The sequence below is a fragment of the Syzygium oleosum genome, unplaced genomic scaffold, assembly GCF_021117445.2.
Source record: "Syzygium oleosum isolate NSW1041296 unplaced genomic scaffold, Sole_v2.1 Sole_v2.03, whole genome shotgun sequence".
Lineage (NCBI taxonomy): Eukaryota > Viridiplantae > Streptophyta > Magnoliopsida > Myrtales > Myrtaceae > Syzygium > Syzygium oleosum.
Genome location: NW_026607487.1, coordinates 9,516,464 through 9,538,984, shown reverse-complemented (window position 1 = coordinate 9,538,984; position 22,521 = coordinate 9,516,464). Strand labels below are relative to the sequence as shown.

The window sequence follows — 22,521 nt, the reverse complement described above, 5'->3', positions numbered from 1 at the left end:
CTTAATAAATCGACAAGAGAAGGGACGAAAAGTCGGTTTTTGCTAAATCGAAAGGAAAACTAAATTTGCATGACGTTTCATAAGCCTCCAGATAACAGGGTTCCGTGCCCGTGCTTCTAGATTATTAAATGAAAATTTAGTTTTTTCTCCCCGAAGCTTATTGCCAAACCCATCATAAGTACCCCTTGGGCCGTAGCTTTAGGACACGAGCACCACCTAACGGCCTTATCCTACGTTCACATTACATGTGACCTGCTTTCCAACGCGTGGACCTTTGACATTGGAGAAGGCAAAACACAACAGAACATCCAACTTTGACGCATGTTTTTCCTCTTTCCCAGCAACTTCTCAAGCTCGCGTCGATGGCCTAAGGAACAGACTCGAAATTGCGCTGTTTCAATGTGCAAATGTCCTAGGCTTATACCTAATTCCCCACGGGCCCAAACGAGTAAGTTTGGCAATCTCGTGTATCTAGCTGCCCTTCGATCGGGGTTAAGTTCATGTCGCCTTCAAATTCCTCTCGCGAGCTCCGGATAAATCCATCTAAACGAGGGCGGCTTCTAGTCATGAAAGAAGGTTTTTTGCCTTCTCAATAGGACGGGGAGAGCATGTCGCTCGCACTGTGGTATGGTTGAGATTCGCAAGAGATTATTAGGACCCGGATAGGGTTAACCAACAGCATGAGCAGCTCCAAAGTGATTGATTAACTTCAAATGCGCACACACATGAGAGAAGTCCCCTTGAAACGAGCAACAAGTGCCCCGTGTGTTGAGACGCCCCGTTAACGAATCTTCTTTTCCATAATCGGGTAAAGAAAAGTGGCCTACTTTGATTCGTGAAATCCGTGGAGTTTCGAGAATTGAAATTTCTCTTGGTAAATTCGGGACCGCCCCCCGTTAACAAAACTCTAGAGTGATGTCACTGTCGTAAGAGTGCAAATCGGAGCCGGGCAAAACAAACAAATCTTTTTTACCTTTTTCAGGAGCATCAATCATAACTTCAAATTCGTGGATCGATCCAAAAAAAGGCTCACGCTTGCCGTGATTGGGTCTGATTCGCATGGACTGGAGTTGAGAAATGGACCCGACAATACTAGCACGCATGCATTCCACATCTGTCTACCGATCTCATTCAAATATGTGCATCGTCCTCCTTTTATTCAATCCAAAAAACCAAATGAAAGCGACCAAAACCCTCGCATGATCGACGTCGGAAGCCGGCGAAAATGGAAAGGGTCGAGTCTACCACCTAATCAAGACAACAACATCGTCCGTATCGAACACAAAAAAAGAAAGAAAGAAAAGAAAGAGCGATTGCAAATCGAATCAAGCACCCCACATTTGGTTTGGCGTTAACGACACTATCAGGACTCCACACACGATCTCTAGTAGCCACCACCTCTTCGTCGTCCGATCCCCGCCGTGGTTCTTCACTTCAGCAGCCGATCCACCGCTGCTGCTCGTGGAATTTGCTGAAATAGTGGATCATCCATAAAAAAAACACGACAATTAGCGAGCCCGGCAAGGGAAATTAATTATTGGTTTTTTCGGAAAAATTTGATTAAACTATAAAACGGAGATCTCGCGGATCTTTCTATGGTCATTTGTTAGGCGAAAAATGAATCATGTGTCAATGATGAATATTTACCACTAGCAGCTGGTTTGGTTGTGCTGTTGCTGACGGTGCGGCTGCTCGTGGCTCCCTCGAACAGTTTGGCATCGGTCGAGTTGGCCGGCAAATGCAGGAGATCTGAATCATTTACTCAGTTGGATTAACATCAATTAGGAGTAGTGTTTGATTAACGCTCTAGGGAGAGACCGGCGACGTACCGACGCACTGGGTGATGTTGGCGGGGGTGTGGCAGGCGGTCGGGAGGCCGAGGGCGAGGGTGGCGTTGATCTTGAGGCCGAGGTTCGGGTCGTCGCGGTCCTTGATGAGGATGCACAGGCACTTCTTGCTCTTGTCCAGCACCGCCTTCAGCCCCGTGCAGCAGTCGATGGTGGGGCTCTTCGCGTCCCCGCCCACGTAGGGCAGGCAGCTCGCCAGCCCAGCCAGCTGGTCCGCGCACTCCGCCCGGTCCTGGTCCAGGTCCGACCGCGCCGACCCCATCACCGCGGCCGCCGTCAGCGCCGCCGCGAGCAGGCAGCGCAGCCTCCACATGGGGCTCCCGCACTTCTTCCTCCTGGAATCCATCATGGTATGCGAGTGCTGCACGGTGAAGCTCCTCAACGGCTCATGCTGTCCACTTCTTAATTTATGCTAAGAAGGACTCATGAACGAATATCATCGTTTTTTTTATTACTCTAGTGGACGAGTGCAGGTAGGGACAGTGGAGATTGAAATTGATGTTGACCAGTGACCGAGGGAGAGAGTCACATGCGAGCTCTGGAGCATCATTTGCGCGCCGAAATAGGCCGGCCACATTTCTGGTTCCTAAGGTTAAAAAGCTTGTCTTCTTCTTCATCGGACGTGGCCGAAGGTGATAAACCCATGTCTGAGACACTGTGGATCTTTTGGCACCACGATTGGCTTACCATGTCCCTAACTGCTAAACCTATGTTTAGATTATATGTCAATTGCATATCAAGAAACGGTACGGTCTATACTGGGTTTCGCTAAAACGGACCGATTTCTCCTCTGATCATGCGTTCAATTCGTGGGTTATAAGAGCTGTGCATGTCGTTCGCGCGTGCAAACTTGACTGAAATCTAAAAAGGGCGAGTTCCGTGTTAGTAACCCGGTACGTACTTAGAATACCGGTAGGAGAATAGGGATCGAGACAAACACGACTCTCGCTCCAAAAACTCCGGTTTTTTTTGTATAGTTTCTGAACCGTGATTGGTTTGTGCGCCCTACAAATTAAGTCTAACCCAATAATGTTCGGTGCCTAATCAGTGCTATTCTTGTCTAGAAACATTGGTTTTTTTTTTTTTTTGTGTTCTTGTATAAATGTGAGACAAAAATAGTAAATTTTTTGTCCTCTCCATATGTCTGGTTTCTCTGAGGGTGGTCCATTAATTACAACTGTGGATAACGTGGAACTATAGAAAAAATGGATTGAGACACTCTTAATCCAAGTTATAAAATCCATCGCCAACCCGTGAACGTGAGGATTCCAATTAGAATGTTTTTTTTTCTTCTTCTTTATATCCATGAAGTCTTGCCCGTGATACCAAAGAGACTCTGGTCCGTGATTATTGTCCCACGCTGCATCCAAGCTGGCCTGGTCCCATCTTATCAGTTCAAAAAATAAAATTTGAAAAAAAAACGCACACATTAGATCTTTCTCTGGACACACAATATTAAAAGAGTACTTTACATACGAGACTATGGTGAATTGTTTAATGTATCTCTTACACTGGTTCATGTGGAAACCGATCAAGTTTTAAACGATCCGACCAAAAATAAAAGTACTTTTCGACGGATCGATTAAAGAAAAACCGTCTTTGAGATTCTGATCGGTTCGTTGCGCCAGCAATCGTTAAATAAATAATGCGAGGTACCGTAGGATGAAGGAGTCATGTCCTCTTTTCCCCAAACGAGGGCACGAGACAGATTCTCATTCGGACAGAAGCATTTGCACTTAGGCACTCCAATTTTTTAGCCCCGTTGGAACCCTTCACCAAACCCTCCTTCGCCTGCGAAAACAACACGTTCGTTGTCCACTTTCATCTGATGAGGTATTGTCATTTATTGTGTAAAAGGACTCCGCACTTTAATTGCAGCCGTACTGGCCACTATAATTTCCCAACCAAACCCACTAAAGAGGATGAGGACTCATACCTGTCATCTGGAGCTCCAACTCCCACCTACCACCTGTTCCCCACTCAACTGGGGAAGGAAGCTTGGAGATTGTGGTTATCATCATCCTAGAATCCAGCATGGCGGTGCATCAATACGAACCCTTTAGCTCTTGATCTGCCAAGAGGTTCCAATAACAATGGCCATGGAACAAAAGAAGATGTATAGACATGAAGGGTCTCGTTAAGGAGTGGGTCGGGACACTCGGTCATCTTACTTGAAGAGGAAATGCTCTCGTTTTCAATGTATTGATCATTCATGTTACAATAAAGACGGATTTTAGGATACTTGTTAACGATATGCCAATTTAAAAGATACCTGATGTGATGATTTATTAGAACCTTAAAAAAAAGACTAAAACATCAACTTTTCGTTGGACTTACGGTTCTTGAAAGCTATGTATGTGATAATAACTTTCGAATGAAATGGGTGTATGAGTTGGCACAATCTCAAATGCGTGTGCAGTTATTATAAAAAAGAGCATCCTAATATTTGGGAGAGGGGGCCGAGGGACCTTCTATACCAAATCGTGATCCAATATCGTTCCGAATTTCCCATTCATTTTTTATAAGTAAAAGGATAGGCTACAACGATCAGTTTCAGTATCAGCAATCCCTTTTGGATATTACTATAACAGTTTCGCACTGCGATAGAACGTTCGGTTCAAGGTCTTACTACAACTCATTCGAAGCGAGCATATCACCTTCCCCACCATGTTGCTAATGAAAGTAGAGTCATGATTATCCTACACCATGGCATGGCCTAACCTATGTTGCGGATGAACGAAGGCTTCCTAAGATTGAGGGATAATTGTTCAAAAAGTCCTAAATCTATTATATGGCGGCCGAGTTAGTCCTAAATTTTTCAATTTTGCTAATTTAGTTATAAACCTTTTGTAAATTTATTAATGTATTCCTTCTAGCCAATTTTGGTCAGAAATCGCTAACATAGACGCTAATCGTCCTACGTAGCATGACTGCCACTAATGTGAATGATTTTTGAAAATTTTCTAAATTTTTCCTTGTTTTTCTTTTTGGGCCATAGGTGAGGACCGCGATGCCCTCACCCAAATTTGGCGAGGTCGGCCCTCGCCACCTATCGCCTGTGGTCAGTATTGGTCGAGACGAGCCACAGGAAAAGAAAAGGGAAAAAAAGAGAAAAATTCTAGAAATTGTTTTAAAAATGTAAAAATCATCCACGTTAGCGCTGACCACGTCACGCAGGATGGCCAGTGTTGACTGGACCGCCACGTCAGCGATTTCTAACAAAAAAATTTGCCGGAATGGCTTCATTGGCAAATCGTAAAAAAATTTAGAACTAAATTGACACAAATGAAAGGTTTATGATTGAATTGACCACCGTACATTAAGTTAAGGACTTATTGGACTATTTTCTCCCAAAACTGATGAGTGACTAGTGGGTCTTGGATGCGTGACCAAACTGCCTCAAATCTAGGGGTGAGCGGTTCCCGGTCCGGTCCGGTTCCAAGGTGGAACCGGGAACCAGACCGAGAGAACCGGTTCCCAATTTTGGGAACCGCGGACCGGACCGGTTGGTTCTAGGACCGGGAACCGAACTGGACCGTCGGTCCGATCCGGTTCCAGTCCGGTCCAATGGAACCGGTTATTTAGAGTTTAGGGTTTTTTTTTTGTCAAACACTTAAGGTTTGGTTCATATTTTACTAATTTTTGTTAATAAATTTATGTCAATGAAGTTCACTTAGGGTTTAATTCACATTTTACTATTTTTTATTAATGAATTTATGATAATGAAGTTCACTTAGAGTTTAGTTCACATTTTATTAATTTTTTTAAAGAAAAAAATAACAAAAATATATATTAAATAGTCGGTCTGGTCCGGTTCCCCCTTGGAACCAGGAACCGGACCGCCCGGAAACCGGTTCCGCTTTTAGGAACCGGGAGCCGGACCGATAGTCCCGAGAACCGGACCAAACTCGTCGGTCCGGTCCGGTCCGGTCCCGGTTTGGGCGGTCCAAGTTGCTCACCCCTACTCAAATCACTTAAGAGCAAGCCCCACATCACTCGGGCAACCGCCACCGTACTATATTAACAACGTGACTTCGTTTGTCTTTCATAAAATCAACAATCTATAAAATAAGATCAATTATATGGCTTGAGCTAACTGAAAATATTTGGAATTCCAAACAAGATGCTTAGGCATAGGAAGTAGTTGATCATGAAATCATTTTTCCTTGACTCGTTATTCAAAAGTGTAAATATAATATGCAATTAGAAAAAACATTTTTCGATTGTAAATTTTTCACGAAACAAACGACTCAAAAGATTCGTGCGCGCAATAAGTGCGGCTCTTTTGAAAGGTGGTACGATCTAGAGTAGGTACATACATATGCTTGAATAGCAAAAGAGAGAGTACAGTTGGCAAGGGCTATCATTTAGTTTTGAGTCGTTATGGTGAATTGTGAACATGTGGCTCTCATAAATCCTCGCTACGCAAATTGTGCGCATGCATGCGGTTCCTCTTGCATAGGCTAAGCCTGGCCATGTGACCTGTGATCCTGACTTCTAACTCCTCTGGTGCACATTCATGAGCATTATTGTGATAGAGTGGCTTGAAGGGGACCATCATACTCCTTCCATGGGCATTGCTTGATCTCTCTATTCACTCTATACTCGTATTGATGTTTCTGGTCTCGAATCATTGACAAACAAAGACATCAGAGCTACCCTAATCCGTAGTTTCCCTAACTAGTGTTGAGCTGCCTCATGAATGTACATTAACTCTGATGCGCAATTTGCCCTCCACCACTCTGTCTGGAATTCTCTCTTAGCTAGTCTTCTGTTGAAACATCAAGCCAATCGAGTTTTAACTCACACTGTAACCTCTGTAATTCGGACACGTCGCCATTGAATTAGTGATTGGGCATTCTAATCATGCTTTTAATGGCGAATTATCCAGAGTCTGCGTCGTTTCTCGATTTACCAGCCGATGAGCAATGGTTGATGCCGCCTGTGTCGGATCAGTTTAAGACAAGCTTTCAGTTTCGTTGGTATACTAACGTAAGACACGAGTGTGATCATTATCGAATCAATTACCACCAGCAGATGCGAGGAGAGGCCACTGGGGTGTTTAGGTGAGGATCCATTCAATCAAATTGATGAAAATATGGAGTAAGAAGTGAGGTAGGCTGAATTTGCAGGCCCATCTAACTTTCATCTTTTGTCGAAGTGCCAAAGAAAAAGAAAGGTTACAGCTACGTGATTATCAGCACGGTGATTTTTAGCGACACAAGGCGTGACTGCTTAACCCAACACAGTACTCATTAGCCAGTTGAGATTGCTCTAGCATCTTCTGATGAACAAGACGTCTGTTGCCTGTATTCAATGTACCTATATGAGCAGAACAATCCGAACCTACATGGATCAAGTAGACCTATGCGGAACCCATCAAATTCAAAGGTGTTTTTAATACAATGGATTCATATGCATACTGGTTTAGTAAGGGGAGTATATACAACTATATAGCAAGCTACAATGCTGATGCCCGGAGTTTATTTTTGGGTATTGCAGCTATTTCTAGATAGAGTTTTCTCTTTGGGCTAACTCATATGTTTGTTAGAAACATTGGGAAGGACGGTTATCAATCAACATCGGTTAGCATGCCCGGTTAAATTAATAGAGTTGTTGAACGTGACTGTCATTTAATCAGCTTTCTAGCTCCTTACACTTCAGTTTTGCAAGAGACGAGTGCTTTTTATCAGCGGGGGCAACAGGGAGACAAAAAAACATTCAGTGGGGGCAACAAAAAGGAAGCATCAAGCATTCGAAGCATGAATTTGGTAATTTTGTGTTTGTTAGTGGATTCTGTCCAAATGTTATGCGAAATCAAAAAAAATAAAAAAAATCGACTGAAAAAGATATATTTTGCGATGGTTTATTCTCTTCTGATGTTTTACTCTCTAAAACTTTTTGCAACATGACAAGACAGGTAACAGGAGACGTGTTCTAATAGCTTGATTCATCGTGTATGAAATGCATGCGTTCATTCAGTAAGGCAGGAAACAATAAAGCTGTACCTTAATCCATAACCTCAAGCTTTTAAAGAGATTGCAGTAGGTGGGAATCTTCTGAATTTCATCGCGTTGTGTTCCTTATTTGCCTTCATTTTTTCGTAGAATTGATCCGGTAATTACGTCCTCCTTTCGGCTATATTGAAAATTTGCTTAAAGATCGTCCGGCGATGAAAGTTCGACCAGGGCAGACGCGGGATTTGAAGCTTTGGAAACAAAGAGGCCACTTGTTTGCTTTGCTTCAAATAGCCAATTATATATGAATACACCAGGTCAGCCGAACAACTTCATTGAAGATGTGGTGGTCTTATGTATAGGGAAAGAAGAGCCAACCAAGCAAAGTCCTAGCAACTCATCTAAGCCATTGGCAATTTATTTTGCTCTCCTGAGCTAGTTGTAAATTGAGAGGCCAAGAGAATCAACTCATCTAAGCCACTGACTTCATCTTATCCATATGGATAATCATATTGTGCCTTACCTACATCTTAGGTCGGAGCTTCAAGCTTGGCCAGTCCCTGGAAGACTCTGGATTGGACATTTACTAGGGAGATACATCAGACAGAGTGCAAGTTTGATAGACCTGCATCAGTGTGGTGTACCGAATTATACCAAGCCACTAACTCTTCTACATGGATATTAAGTGAAAATGAAGTCCGTTGAAGATCTGAAGCAGAGCCACAGAAACAACAGTTGAGGTGGCTAACCACGGGTTTCTTGATCTCTCACTGCGATTGCTCTTTGTTTGAGCGCTTGATCCTGAGGTACCATCAGTGGAATTCCCCTCAGCTGCAACCAAAAACACCAGGAAGACGTGTGGAGAACATTTCTATGGAGGAAAACTTCATGTAGTTCATGCTGCTAAAAACTAGAAGAATGTAAGGATCGTTACCACTGGGGAGTTTGGTGCTATTTCTCTTCTCAAGGCTTTTCTCAAATCCGTCAAACACCTCAGCATCTGTGGAGTTCGGAGCAAGGTGCAGAAGATCTGAATTTATGCACATGTTTAGAAATAACGGACTAAAGAGGCGAAAATTGGACAACTTTTACTACAAAAACTGGGTATGCCGAGTTTGTTCTGGAGACTGTTAGTATAAACTCATGCAACTTCTTTCGGAAGCCGCCTATGCCTTAAACCAGCCAAAGTTGCTTAACATCCAGTGCATCTACTTCATGGTACATACTTCAAAGTTCTGATATTTTGGCTATTCATTTTGCAATGAGCAAGAAAGACTTTCTCAGAACTAAATTCTGCAAAGCGCAGAGATTTGCCTATTCATTTTGCGATTAACACGAGAGACTTTCTCAAAACTAACTTACCAATGCACTGAGAAATGTTGACAGGTGCATGGCAAGAGGTGGGAAGGCTGAGTGCAAGGGTAATATTGAACTTGATCCCAAGACTGGGATTATTCCTGTCCTTGACAAGAATGCAAAGGCATTTTAAGCTCTTTTGGAGGACCTGTTTCAGCCCAGAACAACAATCTGGTGTCGGAGCTCTTGCGTCGCCGCCGACGTAAGGAAGGCATGTGGCGAGACCCACCAGTTGATCAGCACACTCTGCTCTGTCATGGGCGTAGTCTGAATTCGACAAGCCAAGCAACAGCATCAGCATCAACATGCCTAATGGGACTGCAATACCCATGCTTCTTGATTCCATTGAGGAAGCTAAAGGTGTCTTTGTCCTTATATATTGTCTGGCTTCTTCTCAGGTGTAACTCTTGCAAGTCAGAATCTTGGAGGATGAAGTGAGCAGTCGAAATAAATGTAGGAGGAGTTCAATTCACTGTGATTGCATGACAAGAGGACGATTTTGCCCGCCTGGCTGGGTAATTATGAAGGAAAACGACCCATCTGATTTCTTTACTTGGATTTGATAGAAATCCAAGGAATCTCCTAAAATAATACAGCTTCTTCATAACACAATCTTATCCAGTATCAAGCCCGGACAGATACTGTATTCTTTATGGGGTGAGCAACTCAAGTCCTTGGGAATGCAAACAATGCAAAACAGGGTTCTAAGCTACTCTGATCATAAACCATTAAAACTTGCAATATCACCGAATCTAGCGACAATTGTTAGTACCAGAGCAGGGTTTTGCAAGATGCAAATATTGTCCTTCATAAGTTGCAAGGTGTGAATTAGTTCTTTTTGTCCATGTGGTACATCATTGCACGCACTGATTGTTAGGGTTAGCCATAACCATGAGTAGAGTACTGGGATAGGACGAGCACCTCAGAAAGTAAGTGCTTAAGACTTGTTTTATAGACAGGTGCATTCCTGCATCCTAGATGAGTGCCATGACAAGTACATGTAGCTGATATCAATTGACATTTGATGCTCAATGTATGGCGAAAAAGAACTTCACTGCTCGTACCAATTGCAATTTTTGATTTGGTAACCCATGGAGGCTCCACATTTTGTTGGTGAACTTATTATTGTCACAAGCCGTAGAAATAATCGTGAAATGAAGTACTGGAAGCTACCTATTTTTTAAATTGAGAGTACATTATCATAGCAAGGTACCTTAAAGCATCTTAAAGCGAATACTAATCCCATTTTTGCATGCATGCATGGAACGGCGATGGGCAAACACTTGCGAGAATCAGGTCCATGGCTCGGGGCTAGGAGCAAATTGATCACTTCAACCCTCATTCTTTGTGAAATCAAAAGGTCCCAAGAGCATATCTGTTGAGTTGGTTGAAGGAGAAAAGACAAGCTAAAATTGTATTATTGATTGAATCGCTACTTACAAATTTATAAGCTGTAGAAGCTTATCTCTAGGAATAGAAAAACAGTAAGATCCCAAAATACAAGTAAAATAAATAAGATATTTATCCTAATGATAAGAAGAATTTTAAAAACAAATCCTAACTCGAAATAGGTAAAAAACTAAATCCTAAAAATCTGCTAAGGATCCGCAACACTCCCCTCAAGCCGAGTTGTACAGATCGTACATACCCAGCTTGTCAAGTAGACTTTCAAACATTTTTCTGGATAGGCCCTTAGTCAAAATGTCACTGTTGATTCCTAGGGACGTATGTTAGACTGATAATTCCATCTTCTATCTTTTCTTTGATGAAGTGTCTATCTACCTCTACATGTTTAGTGCGATCATGATGAACTGGATTATGAGCAATACTAATAGCAACTTGTTATCACAATACATCCTCATAGGCAACTCCCTTGAACTTGTAACTCTTTCATAAGACGACTCACCCAAATAAGTTCACAAACTCCGTGTGCCAAAGCTCAAAATTCCCTGCACCGCTTCTAGCCACAACACTCGCTTCTTACTCCTCCAGGTTACAAGATTGCCCCAAATAAAAGTACAATAACCAGTAAGTTGATCTCCTATCTTCCACTCGATCCCGCCCAATCAAGATCTCTGTATCCTTCAATTAATCTATTCTCATTTTTTCGAAAACAGCCCCTTTCCAGGTGTACCCTTCAAGTATTTCAAAATTCTAAAGACAGCTTCCATATCTTCTTCAAGAGGATCATGCATATATTGACTACCACACTTACAAAGCAAATGCTATATCGTGTCTAGTATGTGAAAGATAAATGAGTTTACCTACCAAACGTTGATACATTCCTTTATCTATAGATGTCCCATCGACTTTCTCGCCCGGTTTTGCTTAATGGTTCAATTGGAGTATCAACAGGTTTAGAGCCAAGCATCCTGTTTCTTTCAATAAATCCAATACATACTTTCTTTGGGTAACGGAAATACCTTCTCTATTTCTTGCAAATTCCATTCCAAGAAAATATCTTAAGGATCCCAAGTCCTTAATTTCGAATTCAGCAGCTAACTTCCCCTTCAACCTCGACATTTCCTCTTCGTCATTACTGTTAAGATAATGTCGTCAACATAAACAATAAGGATAGTACTCTTACCTTCCTTATGTCTATAAAAAAGAGTGTGATCCGTCTGTGCTTGACAATATCCTTGTTGTAAGACGGCTTTAGTGAATCTCCCAAACCAGGCTCTAGGAGATTGTTTCAACCCATAAAAAGCTTTGTTCAATCTGCAAACCTTTCCATACTTCTTCGCATCATCAAATCCTGGCGGAAGATTCATATAAACTTCTTCTTCCAAATCACTGTTTAGGAATGCATTCTTGACATCGAGTTGTTGTAGTTTCCAATCAAGGTTTGCTGCAAGAGAGAGAATTACTCGTATAGTATTCAGCTTCACTACAGGTGCAAACGTCTCCCCGTAATCAATCCCGTATGTTTGGGTGAAACCCTTGGCGACTAATGTTGCTTTGTACCTTTCCACCGAGCCATCAGATTTGTATTTAACTGTAAAAACCCATTTGCACCCTACTGGAGTCTTCCCCTTGGGTTTTTCAACAATATCCCAGGTGTTATTCTTCTCAAGGGCACTCATCTCCTCAAATACAGCTTTCTTCCATTGTGGTTCTTTTAACGCATTATGAATATCCTTAGGAAGATTTTCACCTGAAACCCTTGTAACAAAGGCTCTAAAAGAAGGAGATAGATGTCCATAGGAAACATAATTAGAAATAGGATTTTGTGTACATGATCTTACACCCTTTCTAACAGCAATGGGAATGTCGAGCTCACTAACCTTATTAGATCGATCCGGGTCCAAGAATTGACTCGCTTTCGGTTGCACAATGGTCTCCTTATTTTGTTTCAAATTTCTACGTGAATAAACACGTAATTCAAGTGTGTAATTGTGGGCTATTGGGTACGGTTTCAGACTGTTTGGTACGGTCTCGCAGGTAGAAGGAGACACAGTTTCTATTTCAATATTGGTTTCAAGTAGATGATGGTATAGTGGGTAGAGTGATAGGTTGAGATAATGATTCGTGCATTGTAGGCAATGTAGGGACGGTAGGGATAGATTCAAGAGCGTAAAGGATTCAAGATTGTGTCCCAAGAATTGTCTTCCTCTATATTTACTGGTTTCTCCCCCTGAAGAGAATTCTTGAAAAAAGGTTGCTGTTCAAAAAAGGTAATATCCATAGAGATAATGTATTTTTTATGTTGGGAAATAAAACACTTGTAACCTTTTTTTGTGGAGGAGTAACCGAGAAATATGCATGGAATGGCTCGAGGTTCAAGCTTTGAACGAGAAGGATCAGTGATATGAATAAAACACTTGCAACTGAAAACTTTCTGTTCATCATGAAGATCTAATTCCTGCCAAATCTTTACCAGTGAGGTGTAGTATTCTGTCACATCGGCTTCTCCCTGCAGTAGATTCCTTGCTGCATTCCGAAGTTCAAATACTTGAGATGAATTATCAAGGTCTGAATATGCCAAATTTAGATAGTTCCAGAGTTCGGCCGCTGAGGAGTAGTAGAGACAGCTACTTTGGATTTTTTCTGTCACGGAATTGATTAGCCATGACATAACAATGTTGTTGTTGGCATCCCATGTCTCGAAAGCAGGATCCTTTGAGTCTGGTTTTGATAGAGTACCTAAGAGATATCTGAGCTTACCCCTTCCCTTAACGACCATTAGGACTGACCGAGACCAAGAGAGGAAGTTTTTTCCATTTAATTTGAGTGAGGTAATTTGAGGAGAGGAGAGGGATTGATCAAGGAAAGAAGGAGTAGGAGCAATTGTAGAGGAGGACGTGATGATTGTAGAACCATCCGAGTCTGCTCCTCTGCTTGCCCCTGTCATGGCAGTCTTTACCATGGTTTTTTCTCAACTTTACAGATCAGAAAAACCACGCTCTGATACCATGTTGAGTTGGTTGAAGGAGAAAAGACAAGCTAAAATTGTATTATTGATTGAATCGCTACTTACAAATTTATAAGCTGTAGAAGCTTATCTCTAGGAACAGAAAAACAGTAAGATCCCAAAATACAAGTAAAATAAATAAGATATTTATCCCTAATGATAAGAAGAATTTTAAAAACAAATCCTAACTGAAATAGGTAAAAAACTAAATCCTAAAAATCTGCTAAGGATCCGCAACAATATCCCATCTCAAGTGTAATCTTTCTGTAACGTGATGAGAGAGTACATTCTTGAAGTATGCAAAAATTTCTCGCACCTTCTCTTGTGGATTTGTCATTGTGGTAAAACACTATAGTGATCGGACGATATTCGTGTCCTCAAAGACATAATGTTTGCCGTGCAATGGAAAAGAAGATCAACACCGTCAATCGGGTCGGCGAGTTCGGATCAAGTGTATCGTTTGAACTGTCGACAAGCAAAACAAAACTTGAGGTCAGATCATTTCATAGTTCATTGCTTCATATGTGCCTACACTCTGCACCTTCATTTTTTTCTCTTTTCAAGTATCTTTTTCTCTGGATTAAGGTGGCATAATAGATCTTAGGCAGCTAGATAAACGAAACTTATTCACGTCATTTGCAGCTGATAAGCAATAAAAGAGATAAAAACCAGATGCAAAAGGGAGACGTAGCTCACTTGACAGAACTCGAGCAACAGCACAAACGTCCGTACTTTTGTAATTGTTATTTACAGGTTAGACAGCGTGCAACCCACAAAAGGGCTTAAATAGAAGGACCAGATCTGAGCACGCGTTCTAGTTTCTCGGCCTTGGCATAATCGTTGTCTGTGAGAGGCCCAGCAGGGAAAGCCGTGATTTCCACAATTACGTGCGGAGTTGGGAGTTCGTCGAATAAAGCCCTCACATTGTTGCAACATACGCTTTCTCCATGCGCGCTCTCTCTTCTAATTTGACAGCCCTGCACATAAATACACAAGATCATCCAGTCATGAGGCCTACGACCCCGTGCTCTAGAAGATCATAATTCACAGAGACATTTGGGTCAAGCAATTCAAGCAGATGCTGATAGTGATGAACCCTGGTCAGAATGCTAAAATGGTCTGCATTTTGCTTTCAAATAAACTCATAAACCTTGTGGGAAGTGGCATCCGTGAAGTGATCATCCTCAGAGAGCAAGGACGCAATTGCTTTTAGAAGGCGCCGCCCTTCGGACTTGGAAGGTACTCGGTAGTTTCGCCTGAGAGTACCCTTTGTTGTAGGATGCCATTTACTCACCAATTTTCTCCGGTCAGCTGCTTCCTTCTCTGCAAGAGAAACAGGAATTTCATTACTACCCTTTTCCTTTACATAGCAATAGATAACTTGCTGCAATTACTCATATTTTGACAATCATCTTCGGTTCAAGCAAACGTAAGACAAGCGACAATTGTTTCTCAGCAAGCCAATTAGACTTAGTGACTAGTCAGAAACATCTCAAAACTCAACTCTGTGTAAGCGAAGACTTATGGACACAAGCATCAAAAGAAATTTAACCACACTTCGAGGACTCTCTCTCTTTTATTGTCAGAGTGGCTATAACACGTGTCATACATTAAACAACAACAAAACCATCTCTCAACAAAGTGATTGGACATCTCAAACTTTAACAGGTTTATTTTTCTAGAAAACCAGCAATTATGTGAGACAAATCATGTCTTGTGAGGCAAAAGGATATACCAGATATCTACATCTCGGACATACATGTCAAAATGAAATTGAGATCTACTATTTTCAATTTCTGGGACAAGTGAGAATCAAACTTACACTTCTAGTCAAGATTTACACAAGGCGCACCAGTTGAGCATGCAATTTCAGTACAGATGCTGTTCATTGGAAATTAAAATCTTAATATAGAAATGTGTATGATCTCTAGTTTGATATGAGATGGGCCCCGCTCTCTCAATCTTCTCGACAACAAACCATACTCCCCACATTTCCATCCCTGTACTGTGATTGCCATAAGCATTTGCTAAATGTCGATAGCGCAATGCCACATGGGTCAGCTTACTTCACCCGTAATGCGATAGCCACAAAGCACCATTGATCAGCAAAATCTATTAAAAAGATTTCTCGTTCATATTTTTTTTTTTCAACACAAAGTTTCTAATTTAGTAAAGCTGTTCGCCCTCGTTTATCAAGCTAACCAAACACATCACCTTCAATGTCCAAGATGTCTGGTCCAACCTGTCTCGGGCTAGTGAAGTTTGAGAAACAAACTAGCAATCATGGAGCATCAAATAAACAGAGATTGAGATTCATTCTATACACTGCCAATGGGAAGTTCAATTCCACAGGCAGCGTCCTCTACACGACACACGTACACCAAAATCAGACAAACGCATACTTGTGCTCACAAGGAACTCTCGAGATCCTATAACTCTGTGACTCTAGGCCCATTTGATCGGCGGGACGAGTCCATTCCACGAGGGAACATAATCTTGTCACTCCAAAGCAATCCAAAAGCTCCCAATCTTCAGTCAAATACAAAGACTTCGCGAAAATCTAACCACAGGAGCATCAATCAACCCAAGATAAACAAAAGGAGGCAAAGGACTCGGGAGTACCTGGTTTCTTCTGCAAGCTCCCGAGCCACTCGGAGAATCCCAGATCACCAGATTCACCACCGACCCCATCACCACCCTCCAACTCTGACCAAACCCAGAAGCCATCAAGACCCAACAAAGACGACAACACCAAGAACAGAGCCAAAAGGAAGAGTCCAAGCACGATTCTAAAGAACCTGAGACAAGTGGGTTGGCTTCAGATCCAGCCAGCCCCGCCTTGAGCAGAGCATAGAAGACGCAGAGCCGCCCGGCCCAGAGCAGGGGCGCCTCTATCAGGGAGGCACTGACGGCCCCCGTCACGGGCTTCTTGTTCCCGCTCCCCGAGCGCAGCAGGCTCCCGAGGAGGAAACGGGTGCGGGCGGCGCCGAAACCGGGGAAGAGGGATCTGGGCAGGAACGGGCTGCAGGCGCTGAAGTGGAGCGGGGAAGGCGAAGCGGGAGTGGCTCCGACGATGGAGAGAAGCATTTCCGATGCGTTTGTTCTTGAACTTCCGGGAATCAGCACCGTCGCGTCGCAGCAAGAACGATGACGATATTCATTATCCGATCCAGCTTCCAGCGCAGCATTTCGCCAGAGGAATTAGTCTTTCTCTCTTCTTTTTTTTTTCTTTATTTATTTAACAGGTGTTTTATCCAAGTTCATAATCTACTCAATTATTGGATTGTTATTCATTGTGAAGAATAGCAGAAAAATAAAGAAATTAGTGGTAGCCCACAAAATTTGGCCTTTTCCTTCCTCCTCTTCTTCTTCTTTTCCGGCACATGAATATGTAGACACCGGAGTATTGTCCACGATGGTACGCGGAAATTGAGTTTTACGCCGGGCGTTTAACCGACGCGGCTGAAACGAGTGTCATCTAAAGAGCTTATTTTTGCTGTTAGTTCAAATCGATGCCGTCCATCCCACCATACAAGTCGTTTTCTAAGTGCTAAAACAGTGCTACGAGGTAATTGAGTTGTTTTTCGTAACTCGTATAGAAAATTATCAAACGCAAACACGGATTTCATGATTTTGCAAAGGGCCAAATGTAAAAACTCGCAAGCTCCCGTGAACGCCAATATACCCAATCTATCAAACTCCCCTGCAGTTTATGACACCACTGGCACCGAACTGTAATGGACAGAATAAGGAATGATTGTGGATGAGAATTGAATGGTTAGGAATATCAAGAATGCTTCGTTTTTCTTGAAGTCCCAATCCCCAGTTGACTTTCACGATCTGAGCCCGACCGGCCCAACTCTCAGGGATCCAAACCCAGCATTATAATGGGCTCATACATAAACCTTTCAAGCCCGACCCGCTCGTACTCGGCCGCCGGTGCCGGAGTGGCGGGGCCTTTGCTCGATTCCCTCGACCAAGATCTCGAGTCGAGCTACACAGCCGGAGGAGCGCCTTCTTCCTCTCGGGAACTTTGCGTGCAAATAGGTCTGCCGTGAGGAAAGGCTCCGTCGAATTATTGTCTCGTCCTTCTTCGAGATACTTTTCTGAGAGGGGGGAGGGGATCGATCGGGGGGTCGTCTATCCTATTCCGCGACCTCTTAAGATGTTCCGACAACCTTAAGCTCTCAGCATACTCGATCACAAGTATCGTAACCAGCCACGTTTTCAGCAATTAGACATTGAACGGAGATTGAGATGACTAAGACATTGCAAGAGTAATAGGATGAGCAGCGATTAGGGAGAAAAGGAAGGGACAGAAGCCGCCTCCACTCCTTAAGTTCATTCGAATTCCCATAGAATCAGTCTTTCCAAAGAGAGCATGCCACAAATCCTTAATAAATCACACAAGAATCTATAGTAGCTCGAATGACATCTTAATATATCTTTATATAAATAAATAATAAACGACACAAGAACCTATTCTCGAAACTTGAATTCTATGTCAATTTTCGAGCCTTGATGTGGTCTCCAGCTATGGAAACCATGCCCCATATTTAGCAGGTCTTCACGAGTTGTCACTAGCAATATCTTGGATTCTTGAGTGCGTGCTTAGCATCAATTGGGGAATTCTTTGATTCGTCCCTAGAAACATCTCGTTATTGCATGGTGTGCTCGCTCCCCCGTGTGTAGGTGTAGAGTGTTATAGATGGCGGCACTTAGGCAAAATCCTATGGTTACTTACTCATATCACCAGAAATTGGACGTTTCTAGAGTCCTCAATTAGGAGATTCTACACATAACCGGCCGAGAGAAAGAGACTAGAGCCATCTCACAAAAGAAATCGAACAAGTTAAATTTAAAATGCACATGTAACACGAGCGTGGCCGACTCGATTCGACACGTTTCAACTCCTTTTTTAGCACCGGCAAAACCAATCAAAACGTTATCGACTACTGATATGGAAATGTGCGAATTGATACGAATAAATCGAGACGATCCGAATTGTTCGGCTCTAAACACATGCCGGGATTGAAATATTGCAATACGTCTGAGATCATGGTACTACGAGACAAAATATTCGCGTCATTCTCGGGCAGTCACGAGCTCGATTACGAACTAAAATCCACCGTTGTTAAGGATTGACAACAAGTCCAAGATAATCCGACTCGGTTCCTGTCTCGACCAGACCGAAGACTTTATATTATAAAGTCTCCAATGTTCTGTGAAACACGAAGTCGTCGGTCAGAAATCATATCCCTAACTAAAGTCCCCATTTCACATTACGGGAAAACAAATTGGGAAAAATTAATTAACCACGCTCGTTTATCCTAATCGTGCGGCTACGAGAGAGCTTGTGGGACTCTCAGACACAAGTTGTATGCCTCAAGTTAATCTTTCTCACCCGACTCCCGTCGCCATAATCCGTCGTTGCTTTTTTTTTTTTTCCGAATTTTTTCATTTAATTATAAGTAATCATTCTCGTAGTAAAGAAATTAAAAGACTAAGCATCTTTTTTTTTTATCTAATTCAACGTCATTTCCGGGCGACGACAGTGACTGCTAATGCTGATTACTAGAGAGCGCACGCTATAGAACTGATGGGAACTATATAGTTTAATCCTCAATTGAATGGTCTAATGCCAACTAAGATCGCTTTCGAAGCGCAGAGGGACCTTCACGTTGCTGTCTGACTATTCAAAAACGTTCTTTCTCTTTTGGGTTTTTTTTGACCCCGATGAGGGGTGGGGCAAGATGGCCGCCGTTCCTTGTGGGATACGCCCAGCTGAATGGTAAATAAAGAAATCAAACGCCTTATCAGTAGCATTCGTGCTGCCCACGTTTCGTGATTCCGGGACTGAATTTCGCGACCGATATCAGCACGACCGCCGCGTTTCGCCAGTGGAAAAGAGACGGAAGGCGACGGGAATGAAGTGGCGACCGGCCGACCAAATTATACGCTAGAGCTCGAGGGGAAATAGAAGCGATGCATGGCAGGGATCGTTCATCCCCTGCAGATAGAGCTTGCAGGGTGATGAAGAGATTAATAACTCAAAAGGCAAAAGTTTACTTCGCCACCACGTCCATGTCACCGTAAAACAATTGAATAAAAACGAGCCGAGAAGTGGTTGAATATAAGAATGCATAATCATACAATGAAAAATTGATATTAATCAACTGTTTTTCTATACAAACACACGACCCAATATATTCAAACCCTAAGCTGGAGCCATCAATTCGGAACCTCAGGATTAGCACGACTGTCCCCACAAACCATGCACTGTTTTTTTTTTTTCGAACTTAATTTAATTTACCCCATAAACTATGCAAATCTTTTTCAATACAAAGCATAACTCCACAATTTTGTAAATCCCGAAGAAGAAAAAAAGAAAGAAGAAGAAAAAACGTAATCGGTACCCCCACCAACATAATCTATACACCCCCGAAACCTAATCACCATCATCGTCTCCCTGCACACATATCTTTTCACTCTTTTTTTAAACCTTTTCTTGCCATTTTTTCCCTTATTATTTGCTCATATCTACCTTTCGATGTTGATGGGTGCGAAGGTTTTCGAGTTACCCACGTGGATGAAGCTCTTGGGCTCCCCAAATTTGATTTTCTTCTGCGACTCGACGTCATCGCTCTCACCGCCATCATCTTCTTCTTCTTCGTCAAGCTCTGTAGTCTTCGTTAGGGACCGATACTCCACCGTCTCTCCGTAAATCTTGACGAGCGCCAAGTAGAGACCCACCGAGAACACCGTGATCAAGATCAAGAACCACCCGAACCCGATGTTGACCAGCGACTTGGCCCTGTGAAGTGCCTCATCGGAGTGGCACCGGACCACATCGTGACCCTCCTCCAAGTTCAAGAAGCACCCCTTGGGGATCAGGCTGGGGGTCCATAGCATGACGCCCATGATCATGAGCCAGACCCCTTGGAAGAGGATGCTCGTCGACCGGACGACGCTGACGAGGAAGCTCCTGGGGAGGGCGATGCCGAGGAGGGTGGTGGCTAGGGAGACGGCGATGACCGCTTGGAGGAGGAGGTGGTACTGACCCTCGACGCCCATGTGATCGGTGGAGTGGAGGTGGAAGAGGAGGAGCTCCTGGGCGAAGGCGACGGCGCCGATCAGCTGGGTCAGCCCGTTCTTGGCCGTGGCCGTGTTTGGCCCGGTCATGGCCTTGTCGAGGACTATTGCGGAAGCCGCGTAGGTGAAGAAGGAGATGGAGATAAGGGAGTGCTCGAAGTTGTGGAGGTGGTTGGAGGGGATGGTCCAGTCCGAGTCTAGCGGCTGGTGGCGCATCGGGCTGACGAAGAGCTCCATGGCCACGGACATGCAGCAACCGGCCATGATCGCGAGGAGCTCCGAGTACCTGAGCCGCGAGGCGGCGAACCACGGCGGCGACATGTAGGACCGGGGGTGGGCGGCATGGAGCTTGATGTGGTTGAGCAAGTGCCACAAGCCGATGAGGAAGAAGCCGAACCCCGGTGCGACGTGACCCACCAAAGTGCCCATATGCGTTTGTGGTTGGATGGGATTTTCTTGGGCAAGGTTTGAGCTCTTGGTTCTTGGGCTCGCGTGCGCGTGCGTTTTTGTTTATAGGCAAAGTTTGGAGCTCTTTATGGTTTCAGGGTTCTTGGGTGTGTGCTTTCTTGAAGGGACCGAGAGGGAGAGAGATTGGGATTGATATAGGGCAGAGAGAGGGAGAGAGAGAGGCAGAGAGAGTCTTGCGTTGTGAAGCTTCTTGGGCAAAGCTCCGAGCTTGTTCCTGAAGGAATTAGGGCGGGGGAAGAAGGGAGATTTGGATTTTGGTTAGGGGAGAGTGTCGTCTTTATCGTGAGAGTGAGCGACAAGCAATGGGGGGGAAATCGCAAAAGGGGGCCTTTTTAAGAGAGGGGGAGATGCGTGCTGGGGTTTGAAATTGCCAAGGGGTCTAGAGGCTTCCCATGAAAAAAAAAACTGCAAAATTTGACCCCCGAAAAATAAAATGGAACACCCTCTTATCTAATTAGCTGACCAGAAGGCAAAAGATTAGAAGATGGGAAGGAAGGAAAAATAGAAATTGGATTTGAGCTAAGGACAAGGCTTCTAGAATGACTAAAACAGCCCTCCAAGTTTGATTAAGAATAGATTGGGGGCCGTGTCTGCGACAGGTGAAAAGTCTACCAATCTACCAATCAGGAGCTCCGTTTGGTCAAGATTATAAAGATGGAATTCGATTATTTTCTTTTTTCTTAAATCATCTGTGGAGGGAGTAGGTTGGCTGTTCAGACATTCCTGCGAGACTCTTTGTTGACCATGACTATCCTGCCGATTTTCACCGTGATGTTAGCTCTTGAAAGGACGTGACTTGCATTTGCGGTTTCTATCTTTTTGGTCACGGATCAGTAATTGTCATCCCACCTTCACGATGATCTTGTGTTATTTTTTTGGCCATAAGATGATATTGTGTTATTGCAGCCCCAATCTGTGCAAATTCTTGAACAAGGGGCCTCTCCCTCTTCCGTTCCGTTTCCTAACTTGGTTCCCCTCTTGCCAACTGCATGTTTCTGTAGATTAAATGCTTGTCGAGATAGATCGGTAGTGCTCATGCATCTGTTTCGTCAAGACTGATGCAGAATGACCGTGGAAAAACATACACGATCAGGTGATTTCTTTAGTGATTTTGCGTTTGGGGTTTGACCGAGCCGTTTCTGATCTGCCACTCGGGAGTTCCAATCTACCATGGCTAATTTCACCCTTTTTGGAGTGGTTTTGATTTCCTGTGACTACTTTTCAGGACCTTTTCTTTGGTCAATTCAGCTGAGAGATCGAGGAAAATTCGTGAATCAAGCGTTCTCACCCGTTCAACTCCCGCCCGCGGACGTATCACATCCCACTCCTTTCGTGGGAATCTTCTCTTTTCTCATCAGAAGCTACATAAACCCTAAAAATCATGTGGATT

The 22,521-nt window shown here is 43.4% G+C and overlaps 3 protein-coding genes and 1 long non-coding RNA gene across 4 annotated transcripts; 1 reads left to right on the top strand and 3 right to left on the bottom strand.

Annotated features, from left to right (window-relative positions):
- Nucleotides 1-1,127: 1,127 nt before the first annotated feature.
- LOC115679034 (non-specific lipid transfer protein GPI-anchored 6-like) lies at nucleotides 1,128-2,269 on the bottom strand. The gene is made up of 3 exons (XM_030602564.2): nucleotides 1,830-2,269; nucleotides 1,648-1,749; nucleotides 1,128-1,471 (listed from the first exon to the last, which is right to left on the bottom strand). Exons 1-3 carry the CDS (start codon nucleotides 2,194-2,196, stop codon nucleotides 1,326-1,328), a joined length of 615 nt encoding a protein of 204 aa, XP_030458424.2. The 5' UTR covers nucleotides 2,197-2,269; the 3' UTR covers nucleotides 1,128-1,325.
- Nucleotides 2,270-6,772: 4,503 nt separating this feature from the next.
- LOC130137757 (uncharacterized) lies at nucleotides 6,773-10,003 on the top strand. The gene is made up of 2 exons (XR_008816152.1): nucleotides 6,773-7,628; nucleotides 7,768-10,003. It is a non-coding gene; the product is annotated as an uncharacterized LOC130137757 (long non-coding RNA).
- Nucleotides 10,004-14,244: 4,241 nt separating this feature from the next.
- Nucleotides 14,245-16,784, bottom strand: LOC115679163 (uncharacterized). The gene is made up of 4 exons (XM_030602752.2): nucleotides 16,370-16,784; nucleotides 16,194-16,277; nucleotides 14,722-14,894; nucleotides 14,245-14,548 (listed from the first exon to the last, which is right to left on the bottom strand). The coding sequence occupies exons 1-4, from the start codon at nucleotides 16,656-16,658 to the stop codon at nucleotides 14,354-14,356; spliced, it is 741 nt and encodes a 246-aa protein (XP_030458612.2). The 5' UTR covers nucleotides 16,659-16,784; the 3' UTR covers nucleotides 14,245-14,353.
- A 2,937-nt stretch (nucleotides 16,785-19,721) lies between these two features.
- On the bottom strand, nucleotides 19,722-21,423 carry LOC115679031 (uncharacterized). Its single transcript, XM_030602559.2, has one exon. It carries the CDS (start codon nucleotides 21,090-21,092, stop codon nucleotides 20,112-20,114), a length of 981 nt encoding a protein of 326 aa, XP_030458419.2. The 5' UTR covers nucleotides 21,093-21,423; the 3' UTR covers nucleotides 19,722-20,111.
- Between the last annotated feature and the right edge of the window lie 1,098 nt (nucleotides 21,424-22,521).